General features: G+C 39.2%; 1 protein-coding gene across 1 annotated transcript; it reads right to left on the bottom strand.

Annotated features, from left to right (window-relative positions):
• Positions 1 to 566: 566 nt before the first annotated feature.
• On the bottom strand, positions 567 to 2,600 carry LOC147316877 (uncharacterized). The gene has a single exon (XM_086312845.1). It carries the CDS (start codon positions 1,933 to 1,935, stop codon positions 970 to 972), a length of 966 nt encoding a protein of 321 aa, XP_086168971.1. The 5' UTR covers positions 1,936 to 2,600; the 3' UTR covers positions 567 to 969.
• Positions 2,601 to 18,197: the final 15,597 nt, after the last annotated feature.

The raw sequence follows: 18,197 nt of genomic DNA, 5'->3' as shown, positions 1-18,197 counted from the left end.
GAAACGATAGACATTTTTATATTGTCATTTGATATATATCGTTATATCGAACAGCCCTAACATACACTCTTATATTTGTACATATATTTATTCTTATAATTCTCAGATTTACCCATTCGTATATTTTGCTTGTTCTTATGTTATTGTATTTTGCACACCTCTGTTGCACACACATAAGAATTTCGCTCACATGTGCTGTACCAGTGTACCTGCACATGTTATGTGATACGGGAAATCTCCAATTTTTTTTTATTTTGTTTTTTTTGAGATTAAATAATATACCATTGTAAAGACGACACAAGAGTTCCAGAGGCTCTTCTGGGAGCCAGAGTCGACCAGAAAACGTTTCCCCGAGCTTGAGTCCTCTATGAAGAGCAGCCTTTCCTTATCGGCAGCGGTCACAGCCGCTACAGAGCGCTGGCAGGCTTGTTTCCCTGGGCCTTAAAACTGCAAAGGCGGCACGGTGCTGTCACGCTGATGGTAAAAACACAGGCCTTTAACACAGTGCCGCTGTGCCACTTTATTTTTTAACAAAACACTACGCTTTATGTATAAAGAACTGCCTATTCTACTACTTATTGAAGAAAAAGAATCCACAAAAGATTATTTTTACTTTCTTTTATTTGTTCCAGATAAATTATAAATTATTTTTTAAAAAGCAATGAAATGCATCAGATGTCTCCCATGCTTTCTTTTCTGCTGTAATTTTTTTTTTTTGAACATAAATTGGTCTATTGAAAATAAAATGTAGTAAGAACCACTACATTTTTTCAATAGGCCAATTTATGTTTAAGAAAACCCCAACAATCAAATGATCTCATCTGAGCAAGCACTGGGCGACGGTGGGAAGGAAAAACTCCTTTGTCTTAAAAAGAAGAAACCTTCGACAGAACCAGGCTCAGATGGTGCGGCTTCTGTCAAGACCGGTTGGGGGTTAGGTAGTTAAAAAACTACTCTAACGGTACAGCACTACAGCTTTTTGGTGGAAATGGGTGGAAGGATGGGTGTTACACCTCGTTTCATTGGAGGTCTTACAGGTGGTCGGGGTGTAGATTCAGCTTTTTTACAAATAGGTGGCAGAGGGACAGGACTAGGTCGTGGAATTATAACTAGTTGGGTGGGAATAGGTTGTCTGTGAAGGTTCTCAGTCATGGGAATAGGTTGCTTTCCACTTCTGGATATAGGTGGAACACACATCCTACGAAAAGGTGGTAGGTTGTCGGTCGAGAAAGTTTCCTTTTTCGTTGGTTGTGTGACTTGAGGAGCGGGTGTCAACTTTGTCTTTTTCGGTCTAATGGGTGGCAGTGGAGTCCGCTGTAACTGTTGTTCGTCAGATGCATCTTCCCTGCCTACGTAAATGTATTTATGTTCCTCAAAAAGGGCAATGTCTTTTTCAACTTGACTCATTGCCTCTTCGAGAAACATTTTGTAATTGTATTTTTTGTGCTGTGAAGGGGAGATAGTAAAAGGGAGGGATTGATATTCAAAGTTTAGCTCATTAAACCTCCTCTTTAGGCCCTGGAGAATGTTTTGTTTCTCCTGTTCGGCCAGTGGTTTAACTGTTTCCTGTTGTTTTGTTAACCAGGCATCATTGTCCTGCTTAGCCTTTTCTTTCTCTGCCTTTCTTCTACGCAGGTAGCCTGGAACGATTCTGTAATCGTTTTTCTGTAAATAAAAGGGGACAAGTCCAGATTTCTCAAGGAGCTGCTTGTCCCCTTTGCGTGTATCCACACAAGCAGGTTGAGCCATGACTTTCTTCATGCCTGTGTGTTCTGGTTTTTTCCTGAATGTGTGTTCAGGTTTTTCGCCTTCTGGCCTCTGTGGGCACATTTCGCGATGAGATGGGGCCTTAACCGTTCTTGGCACCATGGTCCTGTGTTCATTTTTATATTTATTTTCTAATACAATTGCTTCCCTGTATTTAGAAATATACATTTTAGGTTTGGGTGGAGGAAGAGTACTCTACTTTGGGAGAAGGTTATAAGCGCTTTCATCTGAAAACACAATTCAATCGCTAGCTTAAATTCACCTGCAAGGGAATTCTACAACTGTGTGTCGAGGCACCCCTATTTATAGATTTTTATGGCCTGGCATGTGACATCATGGTGGCCTGGCTTGTGACATCATGGTGGCCTGGCATGTGACATCATGGTAGCCTGTCTTTGTTCTGTCATTTAAGCCCCACCCCCCTGGTTACTGTTGCTATTGTAACTATTATATTATGAATGCTGGTAGCTAGCATTCCACACACACACATACACTTTTTGCCAAGGTTCCAGCTGCAGTCACCAAGACATGTAAATGTATTTAGTAACCCTCTGGGGTCCAGAGTATAATTGGCCGTTTTTGACTACTTTAGATTTTACCTCTATATTTCACCTTTAAAAAAATCTTCTTCTTTTTTTTTTTGGCACAACCTCAAATATCTGAAATTTGAGTTAATTTTTCATTTATACTATATTTGCACAATAGATCTAAATTCAGACAAAAAAAATTCAAAATCCGAGTAGAAAATACTTGTCATTTTTACTGTAAAAGCCACAAACATGTTTAAGGAATTGTTTTCATAACTTGAAATGCGAATAGAAGTTGTACATTTGTAAAAATTATGCACAAGTTTTGCAAACAACTTTATGTTCAGTATAATATATGCAGGTTTTCTTCCTGAATACTATCGTTGTTTATATTTACTGCGGGAAGAAACGGTTTTTATAAGGAAAAACACTAGAAAGCACTCAGTCCCCCTCCCAACTCCCCCAGCCTTTCCTATTGGTGAAAAAATATACCATGTGGACCAATCAAAAAATGATAGGGCAACATAGCATTTAGTTGTTTACGAAGGCGGGCAGGTGTATACATATAGTTTGAGTCTGACGGCTCTTTGTTTGCTTCTCATCTGTAAACTCTGCATACTCTCTCATGTGATTCAGTTTGTTTTGAAAAGTCTCAACAGGATCTTGAGCTTTATTGTGAAAGGTTTACGTGGAAAACAAACAAGCGTACAGCGGAACCACGCGATGGTTTTACCGTCATTGTTGCTAACGAAAACACGTAAAAACAGGCACTTGCCCGCCCATAGTGTGGTTATATTAAATATAAGAGAAAGAGAGAACTTTAAGAAATTAATATAGCCACTAAGGTGACCGTCAAAACGATGAAAAATACTGCTGTAAACAGTTTATTTTACGACATCACGAAACAAACGATAGCGTAATAGGAAACGATAGACATTTTTATATCGTCATTTGATATATATCGTTATATCGAACAGCCCTAACATACACTCTTATATTTGTACATATATTTATTCTTATAATTCTCAGATTTACCCATTCGTATATTTTGCTTGTTCTTATGTTATTGTATTTTGCACACCTCTGTTGCACACACATAAGAATTTCGCTCACATGTGCTGTACCAGTGTACCTGCACATGTTATGTGATACGGGAAATCTCCAATTTTTTTTTTATTTTGTTTTTTTTGAGATTAAATAATATACCATTGTAAAGACGACACAAGAGTTCCAGAGGCTCTTCTGGGAGCCAGAGTCGACCAGAAAACGTTTCCCCAAGCTTGAGTCCTCTATGAAGAGCAGCCTTTCCTTATCGGCAGCGGTCACAGCCGCTACAGAGCGCTGGCAGGCTTGTTTCCCTGGGCCTTAAAACTGCAAAGGCGGCACGGTGCTGTCACGCTGATGGTAAAAACACAGGCCTTTAACACAGTGCCGCTGTGCCACTTTATTTTTTAACAAAACACTACGCTTTATGTATAAAGAACTGCCTATTCTACTACTTATTGAAGAAAAAGAATCCACAAAAGATTATTTTTACTTTCTTTTATTTGTTCCAGATAAATTATAAATTATTTTTTAAAAAGCAATGAAATGCATCAGATGTCTCCCATGCTTTCTTTTCTGCTGTAATTTTTTTTTTTTTTGAACATAAATTGGTCTATTGAAAATAAAATGTAGTAAGAACCACTACATTTTTTCAATAGGCCAATTTATGTTTAAGAAAACCCCAACAATCAAATGATCTCATCTGAGCAAGCACTGGGCGACGGTGGGAAGGAAAAACTCCTTTGTCTTAAAAAGAAGAAACCTTCGACAGAACCAGGCTCAGATGGTGCGGCTTCTGTCAAGACCGGTTGGGGGTTAGGTAGTTAAAAAACTACTCTAACGGTACAGCACTACAGCTTTTTGGTGGAAATGGGTGGAAGGATGGGTGTTACACCTCGTTTCATTGGAGGTCTTACAGGTGGTCGGGGTGTAGATTCAGCTTTTTTACAAATAGGTGGCAGAGGGACAGGACTAGGTCGTGGAATTATAACTAGTTGGGTGGGAATAGGTTGTCTGTGAAGGTTCTCAGTCATGGGAATAGGTTGCTTTCCACTTCTGGATATAGGTGGAACACACATCCTACGAAAAGGTGGTAGGTTGTCGGTGGAGAAAGTTTCCTTTTTCGTTGGTTGTGTGACTTGAGGAGCGGGTGTCAACTTTGTCTTTTTCGGTCTAATGGGTGGCAGTGGAGTCCGCTGTAACTGTTGTTCGTCAGATGCATCTTCCCTGCCTACGTAAATGTATTTATGTTCCTCAAAAAGGGCAATGTCTTTTTCAACTTGACTCATTGCCTCTTCGAGAAACATTTTGTAATTGTATTTTTTGTGCTGTGAAGGGGAGATAGTAAAAGGGAGGGATTGATATTCAAAGTTTAGCTCATTAAACCTCCTCTTTAGGCCCTGGAGAATGTTTTGTTTCTCCTGTTCGGCCAGTGGTTTAACTGTTTCTTGTTGTTTTGTTAACCAGGCATCATTGTCCTGCTTAGCCTTTTCTTTCTCTGCCTTTCTTCTACGCAGGTAGCCTGGAACGATTCTGTAATCGTTTTTCTGTAAATAAAAGGGGACAAGTCCAGATTTCTCAAGGAGCTGCTTGTCCCCTTTGCGTGTATCCACACAAGCAGGTTGAGCCATGACTTTCTTCATGCCTGTGTGTTCTGGTTTTTTCCTGAATGTGTGTTCAGGTTTTTCGCCTTCTGGCCTCTGTGGGCACATTTCGCGATGAGATGGGGCCTTAACTGTTCTTGGCACCATGGTCCTGTGTTCATTTTTATATTTATTTTCTAATACAATTGCTTCCCTGTATTTAGAAATATACATTTTAGGTTTGGGTGGAGGAAGAGTACTCTACTTTGGGAGAAGGTTATAAGCGCTTTCATCTGAAAACACAATTCAATCGCTAGCTTAAATTCACCTGCAAGGGAATTCTACAACTGTGTGTCGAGGCACCCCTATTTATAGATTTTTATGGCCTGGCATGTGACATCATGGTGGCCTGGCTTGTGACATCATGGTGGCCTGGCATGTGACATCATGGTAGCCTGTCTTTGTTCTGTCATTTAAGCCCCACCCCCCTGGTTACTGTTGCTATTGTAACTATTATATTATGAATGCTGGTAGCTAGCATTCCACACACACACATACACTTTTTGCCAAGGTTCCAGCTGCAGTCACCAAGACATGTAAATGTATTTAGTAACCCTCTGGGGTCCAGAGTATAATTGGCCGTTTTTGACTACTTTAGATTTTACCTCTATATTTCACCTTTAAAAAAATCTTCTTCTTTTTTTTTTTGGCACAACCTCAAATATCTGAAATTTGAGTTAATTTTTCATTTATACTATATTTGCACAATAGATCTAAATTCAGACAAAAAAAATTCAAAATCCGAGTAGAAAATACTTGTCATTTTTACTGTAAAAGCCACAAACATGTTTAAGGAATTGTTTTCATAACTTGAAATGCGAATAGAAGTTGTACATTTGTAAAAATTATGCACAAGTTTTGCAAACAACTTTATGTTCAGTATAATATATGCAGGTTTTCTTCCTGAATACTATCGTTGTTTATATTTACTGCGGGAAGAAACGGTTTTTATAAGGAAAAACACTAGAAAGCACTCAGTCCCCCTCCCAACTCCCCCAGCCTTTCCTATTGGTGAAAAAATATACCATGTGGACCAATCAAAAAATGATAGGGCAACATAGCATTTAGTTGTTTACGAAGGCGGGCAGGTGTATACATATAGTTTGAGTCTGACGGCTCTTTGTTTGCTTCTCATCTGTAAATTCTGCATACTCTCTCATGTGATTCAGTTTGTTTTGAAAAGTCTCAACAGGATCTTGAGCTTTATTGTGAAAGGTTTACGTGGAAAACAAACAAGCGTACAGCGGAACCGCGATGGTTTTACCGTCATTGTTGCTAACGAAAACACGTAAAAACAGGCACTTGCCCGCCCATAGTGTGGTTATATTAAATATAAGAGAAAGAGAGAACTTTAAGAAATTAATATAGCCACTAAGGTGACCGTCAAAACGATGAAAAATACTGCTGTAAACAGTTTATTTTACGACATCACGAAACAAACGATAGCGTAATAGGAAACGATAGACATTTTTATATTGTCATTTGATATATATCGTTATATCGAACAGCCCTAACATACACTCTTATATTTGTACATATATTTATTCTTATAATTCTCAGATTTACCCATTCGTATATTTTGCTTGTTCTTATGTTATTGTATTTTGCACACCTCTGTTGCACACACATAAGAATTTCGCTCACATGTGCTGTACCAGTGTACCTGCACATGTTATGTGATACGGGAAATCTCCAATTTTTTTTTATTTTGTTTTTTTTGAGATTAAATAATATACCATTGTAAAGACGACACAAGAGTTCCAGAGGCTCTTCTGGGAGCCAGAGTCGACCAGAAAACGTTTCCCCGAGCTTGAGTCCTCTATGAAGAGCAGCCTTTCCTTATCGGCAGCGGTCACAGCCGCTACAGAGCGCTGGCAGGCTTGTTTCCCTGGGCCTTAAAACTGCAAAGGCGGCACGGTGCTGTCACGCTGATGGTAAAAACACAGGCCTTTAACACAGTGCCGCTGTGCCACTTTATTTTTTAACAAAACACTACGCTTTATGTATAAAGAACTGCCTATTCTACTACTTATTGAAGAAAAAGAATCCACAAAAGATTATTTTTACTTTCTTTTATTTGTTCCAGATAAATTATAAATTATTTTTTAAAAAGCAATGAAATGCATCAGATGTCTCCCATGCTTTCTTTTCTGCTGTAATTTTTTTTTTTGAACATAAATTGGTCTATTGAAAATAAAATGTAGTAAGAACCACTACATTTTTTCAATAGGCCAATTTATGTTTAAGAAAACCCCAACAATCAAATGATCTCATCTGAGCAAGCACTGGGCGACGGTGGGAAGGAAAAACTCCTTTGTCTTAAAAAGAAGAAACCTTCGACAGAACCAGGCTCAGATGGTGCGGCTTCTGTCAAGACCGGTTGGGGGTTAGGTAGTTAAAAAACTACTCTAACGGTACAGCACTACAGCTTTTTGGTGGAAATGGGTGGAAGGATGGGTGTTACACCTCGTTTCATTGGAGGTCTTACAGGTGGTCGGGGTGTAGATTCAGCTTTTTTACAAATAGGTGGCAGAGGGACAGGACTAGGTCGTGGAATTATAACTAGTTGGGTGGGAATAGGTTGTCTGTGAAGGTTCTCAGTCATGGGAATAGGTTGCTTTCCACTTCTGGATATAGGTGGAACACACATCCTACGAAAAGGTGGTAGGTTGTCGGTCGAGAAAGTTTCCTTTTTCGTTGGTTGTGTGACTTGAGGAGCGGGTGTCAACTTTGTCTTTTTCGGTCTAATGGGTGGCAGTGGAGTCCGCTGTAACTGTTGTTCGTCAGATGCATCTTCCCTGCCTACGTAAATGTATTTATGTTCCTCAAAAAGGGCAATGTCTTTTTCAACTTGACTCATTGCCTCTTCGAGAAACATTTTGTAATTGTATTTTTTGTGCTGTGAAGGGGAGATAGTAAAAGGGAGGGATTGATATTCAAAGTTTAGCTCATTAAACCTCCTCTTTAGGCCCTGGAGAATGTTTTGTTTCTCCTGTTCGGCCAGTGGTTTAACTGTTTCCTGTTGTTTTGTTAACCAGGCATCATTGTCCTGCTTAGCCTTTTCTTTCTCTGCCTTTCTTCTACGCAGGTAGCCTGGAACGATTCTGTAATCGTTTTTCTGTAAATAAAAGGGGACAAGTCCAGATTTCTCAAGGAGCTGCTTGTCCCCTTTGCGTGTATCCACACAAGCAGGTTGAGCCATGACTTTCTTCATGCCTGTGTGTTCTGGTTTTTTCCTGAATGTGTGTTCAGGTTTTTCGCCTTCTGGCCTCTGTGGGCACATTTCGCGATGAGATGGGGCCTTAACTGTTCTTGGCACCATGGTCCTGTGTTCATTTTTATATTTATTTTCTAATACAATTGCTTCCCTGTATTTAGAAATATACATTTTAGGTTTGGGTGGAGGAAGAGTACTCTACTTTGGGAGAAGGTTATAAGCGCTTTCATCTGAAAACACAATTCAATCGCTAGCTTAAATTCACCTGCAAGGGAATTCTACAACTGTGTGTCGAGGCACCCCTATTTATAGATTTTTATGGCCTGGCATGTGACATCATGGTGGCCTGGCTTGTGACATCATGGTGGCCTGGCATGTGACATCATGGTAGCCTGTCTTTGTTCTGTCATTTAAGCCCCACCCCCCTGGTTACTGTTGCTATTGTAACTATTATATTATGAATGCTGGTAGCTAGCATTCCACACACACACATACACTTTTTGCCAAGGTTCCAGCTGCAGTCACCAAGACATGTAAATGTATTTAGTAACCCTCTGGGGTCCAGAGTATAATTGGCCGTTTTTGACTACTTTAGATTTTACCTCTATATTTCACCTTTAAAAAAATCTTCTTTTTTTTTTTGGCACAACCTCAAATATCTGAAATTTGAGTTAATTTTTCATTTATACTATATTTGCACAATAGATCTAAATTCAGACAAAAAAAATTCAAAATCCGAGTAGAAAATACTTGTCATTTTTACTGTAAAAGCCACAAACATGTTTAAGGAATTGTTTTCATAACTTGAAATGCGAATAGAAGTTGTACATTTGTAAAAATTATGCACAAGTTTTGCAAACAACTTTATGTTCAGTATAATATATGCAGGTTTTCTTCCTGAATACTATCGTTGTTTATATTTACTGCGGGAAGAAACGGTTTTTATAAGGAAAAACACTAGAAAGCACTCAGTCCCCCTCCCAACTCCCCCAGCCTTTCCTATTGGTGAAAAAATATACCATGTGGACCAATCAAAAAATGATAGGGCAACATAGCATTTAGTTGTTTACGAAGGCGGGCAGGTGTATACATATAGTTTGAGTCTGACGGCTCTTTGTTTGCTTCTCATCTGTAAACTCTGCATACTCTCTCATGTGATTCAGTTTGTTTTGAAAAGTCTCAACAGGATCTTGAGCTTTATTGTGAAAGGTTTACGTGGAAAACAAACAAGCGTACAGCGGAACCACGCGATGGTTTTACCGTCATTGTTGCTAACGAAAACACGTAAAAACAGGCACTTGCCCGCCCATAGTGTGGTTATATTAAATATAAGAGAAAGAGAGAACTTTAAGAAATTAATATAGCCACTAAGGTGACCGTCAAAACGATGAAAAATACTGCTGTAAACAGTTTATTTTACGACATCACGAAACAAACGATAGCGTAATAGGAAACGATAGACATTTTTATATTGTCATTTGATATATATCGTTATATCGAACAGCCCTAACATACACTCTTATATTTGTACATATATTTATTCTTATAATTCTCAGATTTACCCATTCGTATATTTTGCTTGTTCTTATGTTATTGTATTTTGCACACCTCTGTTGCACACACATAAGAATTTCGCTCACATGTGCTGTACCAGTGTACCTGCACATGTTATGTGATACGGGAAATCTCCAATTTTTTTTTATTTTGTTTTTTTTGAGATTAAATAATATACCATTGTAAAGACGACACAAGAGTTCCAGAGGCTCTTCTGGGAGCCAGAGTCGACCAGAAAACGTTTCCCCGAGCTTGAGTCCTCTATGAAGAGCAGCCTTTCCTTATCGGCAGCGGTCACAGCCGCTACAGAGCGCTGGCAGGCTTGTTTCCCTGGGCCTTAAAACTGCAAAGGCGGCACGGTGCTGTCACGCTGATGGTAAAAACACAGGCCTTTAACACAGTGCCGCTGTGCCACTTTATTTTTTAACAAAACACTACGCTTTATGTATAAAGAACTGCCTATTCTACTACTTATTGAAGAAAAAGAATCCACAAAAGATTATTTTTACTTTCTTTTATTTGTTCCAGATAAATTATAAATTATTTTTTAAAAAGCAATGAAATGCATCAGATGTCTCCCATGCTTTCTTTTCTGCTGTAATTTTTTTTTTTGAACATAAATTGGTCTATTGAAAATAAAATGTAGTAAGAACCACTACATTTTTTCAATAGGCCAATTTATGTTTAAGAAAACCCCAACAATCAAATGATCTCATCTGAGCAAGCACTGGGCGACGGTGGGAAGGAAAAACTCCTTTGTCTTAAAAAGAAGAAACCTTCGACAGAACCAGGCTCAGATGGTGCGGCTTCTGTCAAGACCGGTTGGGGGTTAGGTAGTTAAAAAACTACTCTAACGGTACAGCACTACAGCTTTTTGGTGGAAATGGGTGGAAGGATGGGTGTTACACCTCGTTTCATTGGAGGTCTTACAGGTGGTCGGGGTGTAGATTCAGCTTTTTTACAAATAGGTGGCAGAGGGACAGGACTAGGTCGTGGAATTATAACTAGTTGGGTGGGAATAGGTTGTCTGTGAAGGTTCTCAGTCATGGGAATAGGTTGCTTTCCACTTCTGGATATAGGTGGAACACACATCCTACGAAAAGGTGGTAGGTTGTCGGTCGAGAAAGTTTCCTTTTTCGTTGGTTGTGTGACTTGAGGAGCGGGTGTCAACTTTGTCTTTTTCGGTCTAATGGGTGGCAGTGGAGTCCGCTGTAACTGTTGTTCGTCAGATGCATCTTCCCTGCCTACGTAAATGTATTTATGTTCCTCAAAAAGGGCAATGTCTTTTTCAACTTGACTCATTGCCTCTTCGAGAAACATTTTGTAATTGTATTTTTTGTGCTGTGAAGGGGAGATAGTAAAAGGGAGGGATTGATATTCAAAGTTTAGCTCATTAAACCTCCTCTTTAGGCCCTGGAGAATGTTTTGTTTCTCCTGTTCGGCCAGTGGTTTAACTGTTTCCTGTTGTTTTGTTAACCAGGCATCATTGTCCTGCTTAGCCTTTTCTTTCTCTGCCTTTCTTCTACGCAGGTAGCCTGGAACGATTCTGTAATCGTTTTTCTGTAAATAAAAGGGGACAAGTCCAGATTTCTCAAGGAGCTGCTTGTCCCCTTTGCGTGTATCCACACAAGCAGGTTGAGCCATGACTTTCTTCATGCCTGTGTGTTCTGGTTTTTTCCTGAATGTGTGTTCAGGTTTTTCGCCTTCTGGCCTCTGTGGGCACATTTCGCGATGAGATGGGGCCTTAACTGTTCTTGGCACCATGGTCCTGTGTTCATTTTTATATTTATTTTCTAATACAATTGCTTCCCTGTATTTAGAAATATACATTTTAGGTTTGGGTGGAGGAAGAGTACTCTACTTTGGGAGAAGGTTATAAGCGCTTTCATCTGAAAACACAATTCAATCGCTAGCTTAAATTCACCTGCAAGGGAATTCTACAACTGTGTGTCGAGGCACCCCTATTTATAGATTTTTATGGCCTGGCATGTGACATCATGGTGGCCTGGCTTGTGACATCATGGTGGCCTGGCATGTGACATCATGGTAGCCTGTCTTTGTTCTGTCATTTAAGCCCCACCCCCCTGGTTACTGTTGCTATTGTAACTATTATATTATGAATGCTGGTAGCTAGCATTCCACACACACACATACACTTTTTGCCAAGGTTCCAGCTGCAGTCACCAAGACATGTAAATGTATTTAGTAACCCTCTGGGGTCCAGAGTATAATTGGCCGTTTTTGACTACTTTAGATTTTACCTCTATATTTCACCTTTAAAAAAATCTTCTTCTTTTTTTTTTTGGCACAACCTCAAATATCTGAAATTTGAGTTAATTTTTCATTTATACTATATTTGCACAATAGATCTAAATTCAGACAAAAAAAATTCAAAATCCGAGTAGAAAATACTTGTCATTTTTACTGTAAAAGCCACAAACATGTTTAAGGAATTGTTTTCATAACTTGAAATGCGAATAGAAGTTGTACATTTGTAAAAATTATGCACAAGTTTTGCAAACAACTTTATGTTCAGTATAATATATGCAGGTTTTCTTCCTGAATACTATCGTTGTTTATATTTACTGCGGGAAGAAACGGTTTTTATAAGGAAAAACACTAGAAAGCACTCAGTCCCCCTCCCAACTCCCCCAGCCTTTCCTATTGGTGAAAAAATATACCATGTGGACCAATCAAAAAATGATAGGGCAACATAGCATTTAGTTGTTTACGAAGGCGGGCAGGTGTATACATATAGTTTGAGTCTGACGGCTCTTTGTTTGCTTCTCATCTGTAAACTCTGCATACTCTCTCATGTGATTCAGTTTGTTTTGAAAAGTCTCAACAGGATCTTGAGCTTTATTGTGAAAGGTTTACGTGGAAAACAAACAAGCGTACAGCGGAACCACGCGATGGTTTTACCGTCATTGTTGCTAACGAAAACACGTAAAAACAGGCACTTGCCCGCCCATAGTGTGGTTATATTAAATATAAGAGAAAGAGAGAACTTTAAGAAATTAATATAGCCACTAAGGTGACCGTCAAAACGATGAAAAATACTGCTGTAAACAGTTTATTTTACGACATCACGAAACAAACGATAGCGTAATAGGAAACGATAGACATTTTTATATTGTCATTTGATATATATCGTTATATCGAACAGCCCTAACATACACTCTTATATTTGTACATATATTTATTCTTATAATTCTCAGATTTACCCATTCGTATATTTTGCTTGTTCTTATGTTATTGTATTTTGCACACCTCTGTTGCACACACATAAGAATTTCGCTCACATGTGCTGTACCAGTGTACCTGCACATGTTATGTGATACGGGAAATCTCCAATTTTTTTTTATTTTGTTTTTTTTGAGATTAAATAATATACCATTGTAAAGACGACACAAGAGTTCCAGAGGCTCTTCTGGGAGCCAGAGTCGACCAGAAAACGTTTCCCCGAGCTTGAGTCCTCTATGAAGAGCAGCCTTTCCTTATCGGCAGCGGTCACAGCCGCTACAGAGCGCTGGCAGGCTTGTTTCCCTGGGCCTTAAAACTGCAAAGGCGGCACGGTGCTGTCACGCTGATGGTAAAAACACAGGCCTTTAACACAGTGCCGCTGTGCCACTTTATTTTTTAACAAAACACTACGCTTTATGTATAAAGAACTGCCTATTCTACTACTTATTGAAGAAAAATAATCCACAAAAGATTATTTTTACTTTCTTTTATTTGTTCCAGATAAATTATAAATTATTTTTTAAAAAGCAATGAAATGCATCAGATGTCTCCCATGCTTTCTTTTCTGCTGTAATTTTTTTTTTTTGAACATAAATTGGTCTATTGAAAATAAAATGTAGTAAGAACCACTACATTTTTTCAATAGGCCAATTTATGTTTAAGAAAACCCCAACAATCAAATGATCTCATCTGAGCAAGCACTGGGCGACGGTGGGAAGGAAAAACTCCTTTGTCTTAAAAAGAAGAAACCTTCGACAGAACCAGGCTCAGATGGTGCGGCTTCTGTCAAGACCGGTTGGGGGTTAGGTAGTTAAAAAACTACTCTAACGGTACAGCACTACAGCTTTTTGGTGGAAATGGGTGGAAGGATGGGTGTTACACCTCGTTTCATTGGAGGTCTTACAGGTGGTCGGGGTGTAGATTCAGCTTTTTTACAAATAGGTGGCAGAGGGACAGGACTAGGTCGTGGAATTATAACTAGTTGGGTGGGAATAGGTTGTCTGTGAAGGTTCTCAGTCATGGGAATAGGTTGCTTTCCACTTCTGGATATAGGTGGAACACACATCCTACGAAAAGGTGGTAGGTTGTCGGTCGAGAAAGTTTCCTTTTTCGTTGGTTGTGTGACTTGAGGAACAGAACAAAGACAGGCTACCATGATGTCACATGCCAGGCTACCATGATGTCACATGCCAGGCCACCATGATGTCACATGCCAGGCCATAAAAATCTATAAATAGGGGTGCCTCGACACACAGTTGTAGAATTCCCTTGCAGGTGAATTTAAGCTAGCGATTGAATTGTGTTTTCAGATGAAAGCGCTTATAACCTTCTCCCAAAGTAGAGTACTCTTCCTCCACCCAAACCTAAAATGTATATTTCTAAATACAGGGAAGCAATTGTATTAGAAAATAAATATAAAAATGAACACAGGACCATGGTGCCAAGAACAGTTAAGGCCCCATCTCATCGCGAAATGTGCCCACAGAGGCCAGAAGGCGAAAAACCTGAACACACATTCAGGAAAAAACCAGAACACACAGGCATGAAGAAAGTCATGGCTCAACCTGCTTGTGTGGATACACGCAAAGGGGACAAGCAGCTCCTTGAGAAATCTGGACTTGTCCCCTTTTATTTACAGAAAAACGATTACAGAATCGTTCCAGGCTACCTGCGTAGAAGAAAGGCAGAGAAAGAAAAGGCTAAGCAGGACAATGATGCCTGGTTAACAAAACAACAGGAAACAGTTAAACCACTGGCCGAACAGGAGAAACAAAACATTCTCCAGGGCCTAAAGAGGAGGTTTAATGAGCTAAACTTTGAATATCAATCCCTCCCTTTTACTATCTCCCCTTCACAGCACAAAAAATACAATTACAAAATGTTTCTCGAAGAGGCAATGAGTCAAGTTGAAAAAGACATTGCCCTTTTTGAGGAACATAAATACATTTACGTAGGCAGGGAAGATGCATCTGACGAACAACAGTTACAGCGGACTCCACTGCCACCCATTAGACCGAAAAAGACAAAGTTGACACCCGCTCCTCAAGTCACACAACCAACGAAAAAGGAAACTTTCTCGACCGACAACCTACCACCTTTTCGTAGGATGTGTGTTCCACCTATATCCAGAAGTGGAAAGCAACCTATTCCCATGACTGAGAACCTTCACAGACAACCTATTCCCACCCAACTAGTTATAATTCCACGACCTAGTCCTGTCCCTCTGCCACCTATTTGTAAAAAAGCTGAATCTACACCCCGACCACCTGTAAGACCTCCAATGAAACGAGGTGTAACACCCATCCTTCCACCCATTTCCACCAAAAAGCTGTAGTGCTGTACCGTTAGAGTAGTTTTTTAACTACCTAACCCCCAACCGGTCTTGACAGAAGCCGCACCATCTGAGCCTGGTTCTGTCGAAGGTTTCTTCTTTTTAAGACAAAGGAGTTTTTCCTTCCCACCGTCGCCCAGTGCTTGCTCAGATGAGATCATTTGATTGTTGGGGTTTTCTTAAACATAAATTGGCCTATTGAAAAAATGTAGTGGTTCTTACTACATTTTATTTTCAATAGACCAATTTATGTTCAAAAAAAAAAAATTACAGCAGAAAAGAAAGCATGGGAGACATCTGATGCATTTCATTGCTTTTTAAAAAATAATTTATAATTTATCTGGAACAAATAAAAGAAAGTAAAAATAATCTTTTGTGGATTCTTTTTCTTCAATAAGTAGTAGAATAGGCAGTTCTTTATACATAAAGCGTAGTGTTTTGTTAAAAAATAAAGTGGCACAGCGGCACTGTGTTAAAGGCCTGTGTTTTTACCATCAGCGTGACAGCACCGTGCCGCCTTTGCAGTTTTAAGGCCCAGGGAAACAAGCCTGCCAGCGCTCTGTAGCGGCTGTGACCGCTGCCGATAAGGAAAGGCTGCTCTTCATAGAGGACTCAAGCTCGGGGAAACGTTTTCTGGTCGACTCTGGCTCCCAGAAGAGCCTCTGGAACTCTTGTGTCGTCTTTACAATGGTATATTATTTAATCTCAAAAAAAAACAAAATAAAAAAAAATTGGAGATTTCCCGTATCACATAACATGTGCAGGTACACTGGTACAGCACATGTGAGCGAAATTCTTATGTGTGTGCAACAGAGGTGTGCAAAATACAATAACATAAGAACAAGCAAAATATACGAATGGGTAAATCTGAGAATTATAAGAATAAATATATGTACAAATATAAGAGTGTATGTTAGGGCTGTTCGATATAACGATATATATCAAATGACAATATAAAAATGTCTATCGTTTCCTATTACGCTATCGTTTGTTTCGTGATGTCGTAAAATAAACTGTTTACAGCAGTATTTTTCATCGTTTTGACGGTCACCTTAGTGGCTATATTAATTTCTTAAAGTTCTCTCTTTCTCTTATATTTAATATAACCACACTATGGGCGGGCAAGTGCCTGTTTTTACGTGTTTTCGTTAGCAACAATGACGGTAAAACCATCGCGTGGTTCCGCTGTACGCTTGTTTGTTTTCCACGTAAACCTTTCACAATAAAGCTCAAGATCCTGTTGAGACTTTTCAAAACAAACTGAATCACATGAGAGAGTATGCAGAGTTTACAGATGAGAAGCAAACAAAGAGCCGTCAGACTCAAACTATATGTATACACCTGCCCGCCTTCGTAAACAACTAAATGCTATGTTGCCCTATCATTTTTTGATTGGTCCACATGGTATATTTTTTCACCAATAGGAAAGGCTGGGGGAGTTGGGAGGGGGACTGAGTGCTTTCTAGTGTTTTTCCTTATAAAAACCGTTTCTTCCCGCAGTAAATATAAACAACGATAGTATTCAGGAAGAAAACCTGCATATATTATACTGAACATAAAGTTGTTTGCAAAACTTGTGCATAATTTTTACAAATGTACAACTTCTATTCGCATTTCAAGTTATGAAAACAATTCCTTAAACATGTTTGTGGCTTTTACAGTAAAAATGACAAGTATTTTCTACTCGGATTTTGAATTTTTTTTGTCTGAATTTAGATCTATTGTGCAAATATAGTATAAATGAAAAATTAACTCAAATTTCAGATATTTGAGGTTGTGCCAAAAAAAAAAAGAAGAAGATTTTTTTAAAGGTGAAATATAGAGGTAAAATCTAAAGTAGTCAAAAACGGCCAATTATACTCTGGACCCCAGAGGGTTACTAAATACATTTACATGTCTTGGTGACTGCAGCTGGAACCTTGGCAAAAAGTGTATGTGTGTGTGTGGAATGCTAGCTACCAGCATTCATAATATAATAGTTACAATAGCAACAGTAACCAGGGGGGTGGGGCTTAAATGACAGAACAAAGACAGGCTACCATGATGTCACATGCCAGGCCACCATGATGTCACAAGCCAGGCCACCATGATGTCACATGCCAGGCCATAAAAATCTATAAATAGGGGTGCCTCGACACACAGTTGTAGAATTCCCTTGCAGGTGAATTTAAGCTAGCGATTGAATTGTGTTTTCAGATGAAAGCGCTTATAACCTTCTCCCAAAGTAGAGTCTTCCTCCACCCAAACCTAAAATGTATATTTCTAAATACAGGGAAGCAATTGTATTAGAAAATAAATATAAAAATGAACACAGGACCATGGTGCCAAGAACAGTTAAGGCCCCATCTCATCGCGAAATGTGCCCACAGAGGCCAGAAGGCGAAAAACCTGAACACACATTCAGGAAAAAACCAGAACACACAGGCATGAAGAAAGTCATGGCTCAACCTGCTTGTGTGGATACACGCAAAGGGGACAAGCAGCTCCTTGAGAAATCTGGACTTGTCCCCTTTTATTTACAGAAAAACGATTACAGAATCGTTCCAGGCTACCTGCGTAGAAGAAAGGCAGAGAAAGAAAAGGCTAAGCAGGACAATGATGCCTGGTTAACAAAACAACAGGAAACAGTTAAACCACTGGCCGAACAGGAGAAACAAAACATTCTCCAGGGCCTAAAGAGGAGGTTTAATGAGCTAAACTTTGAATATCAATCCCTCCCTTTTACTATCTCCCCTTCACAGCACAAAAAATACAATTACAAAATGTTTCTCGAAGAGGCAATGAGTCAAGTTGAAAAAGACATTGCCCTTTTTGAGGAACATAAATACATTTACGTAGGCAGGGAAGATGCATCTGACGAACAACAGTTA

Source organism: Aulonocara sp. 'chitande type north' Nkhata Bay, linkage group LG12, assembly GCF_057382095.1.
Source record: "Aulonocara sp. 'chitande type north' Nkhata Bay isolate Kocher_YH1m ecotype deep benthic linkage group LG12, A_spYH_male_GT1.1, whole genome shotgun sequence".
Classification (NCBI taxonomy): Eukaryota; Metazoa; Chordata; class Actinopteri; order Cichliformes; family Cichlidae; genus Aulonocara; species Aulonocara sp. 'chitande type north' Nkhata Bay.
This window is presented reverse-complemented; position numbering and strand designations above follow the sequence as displayed.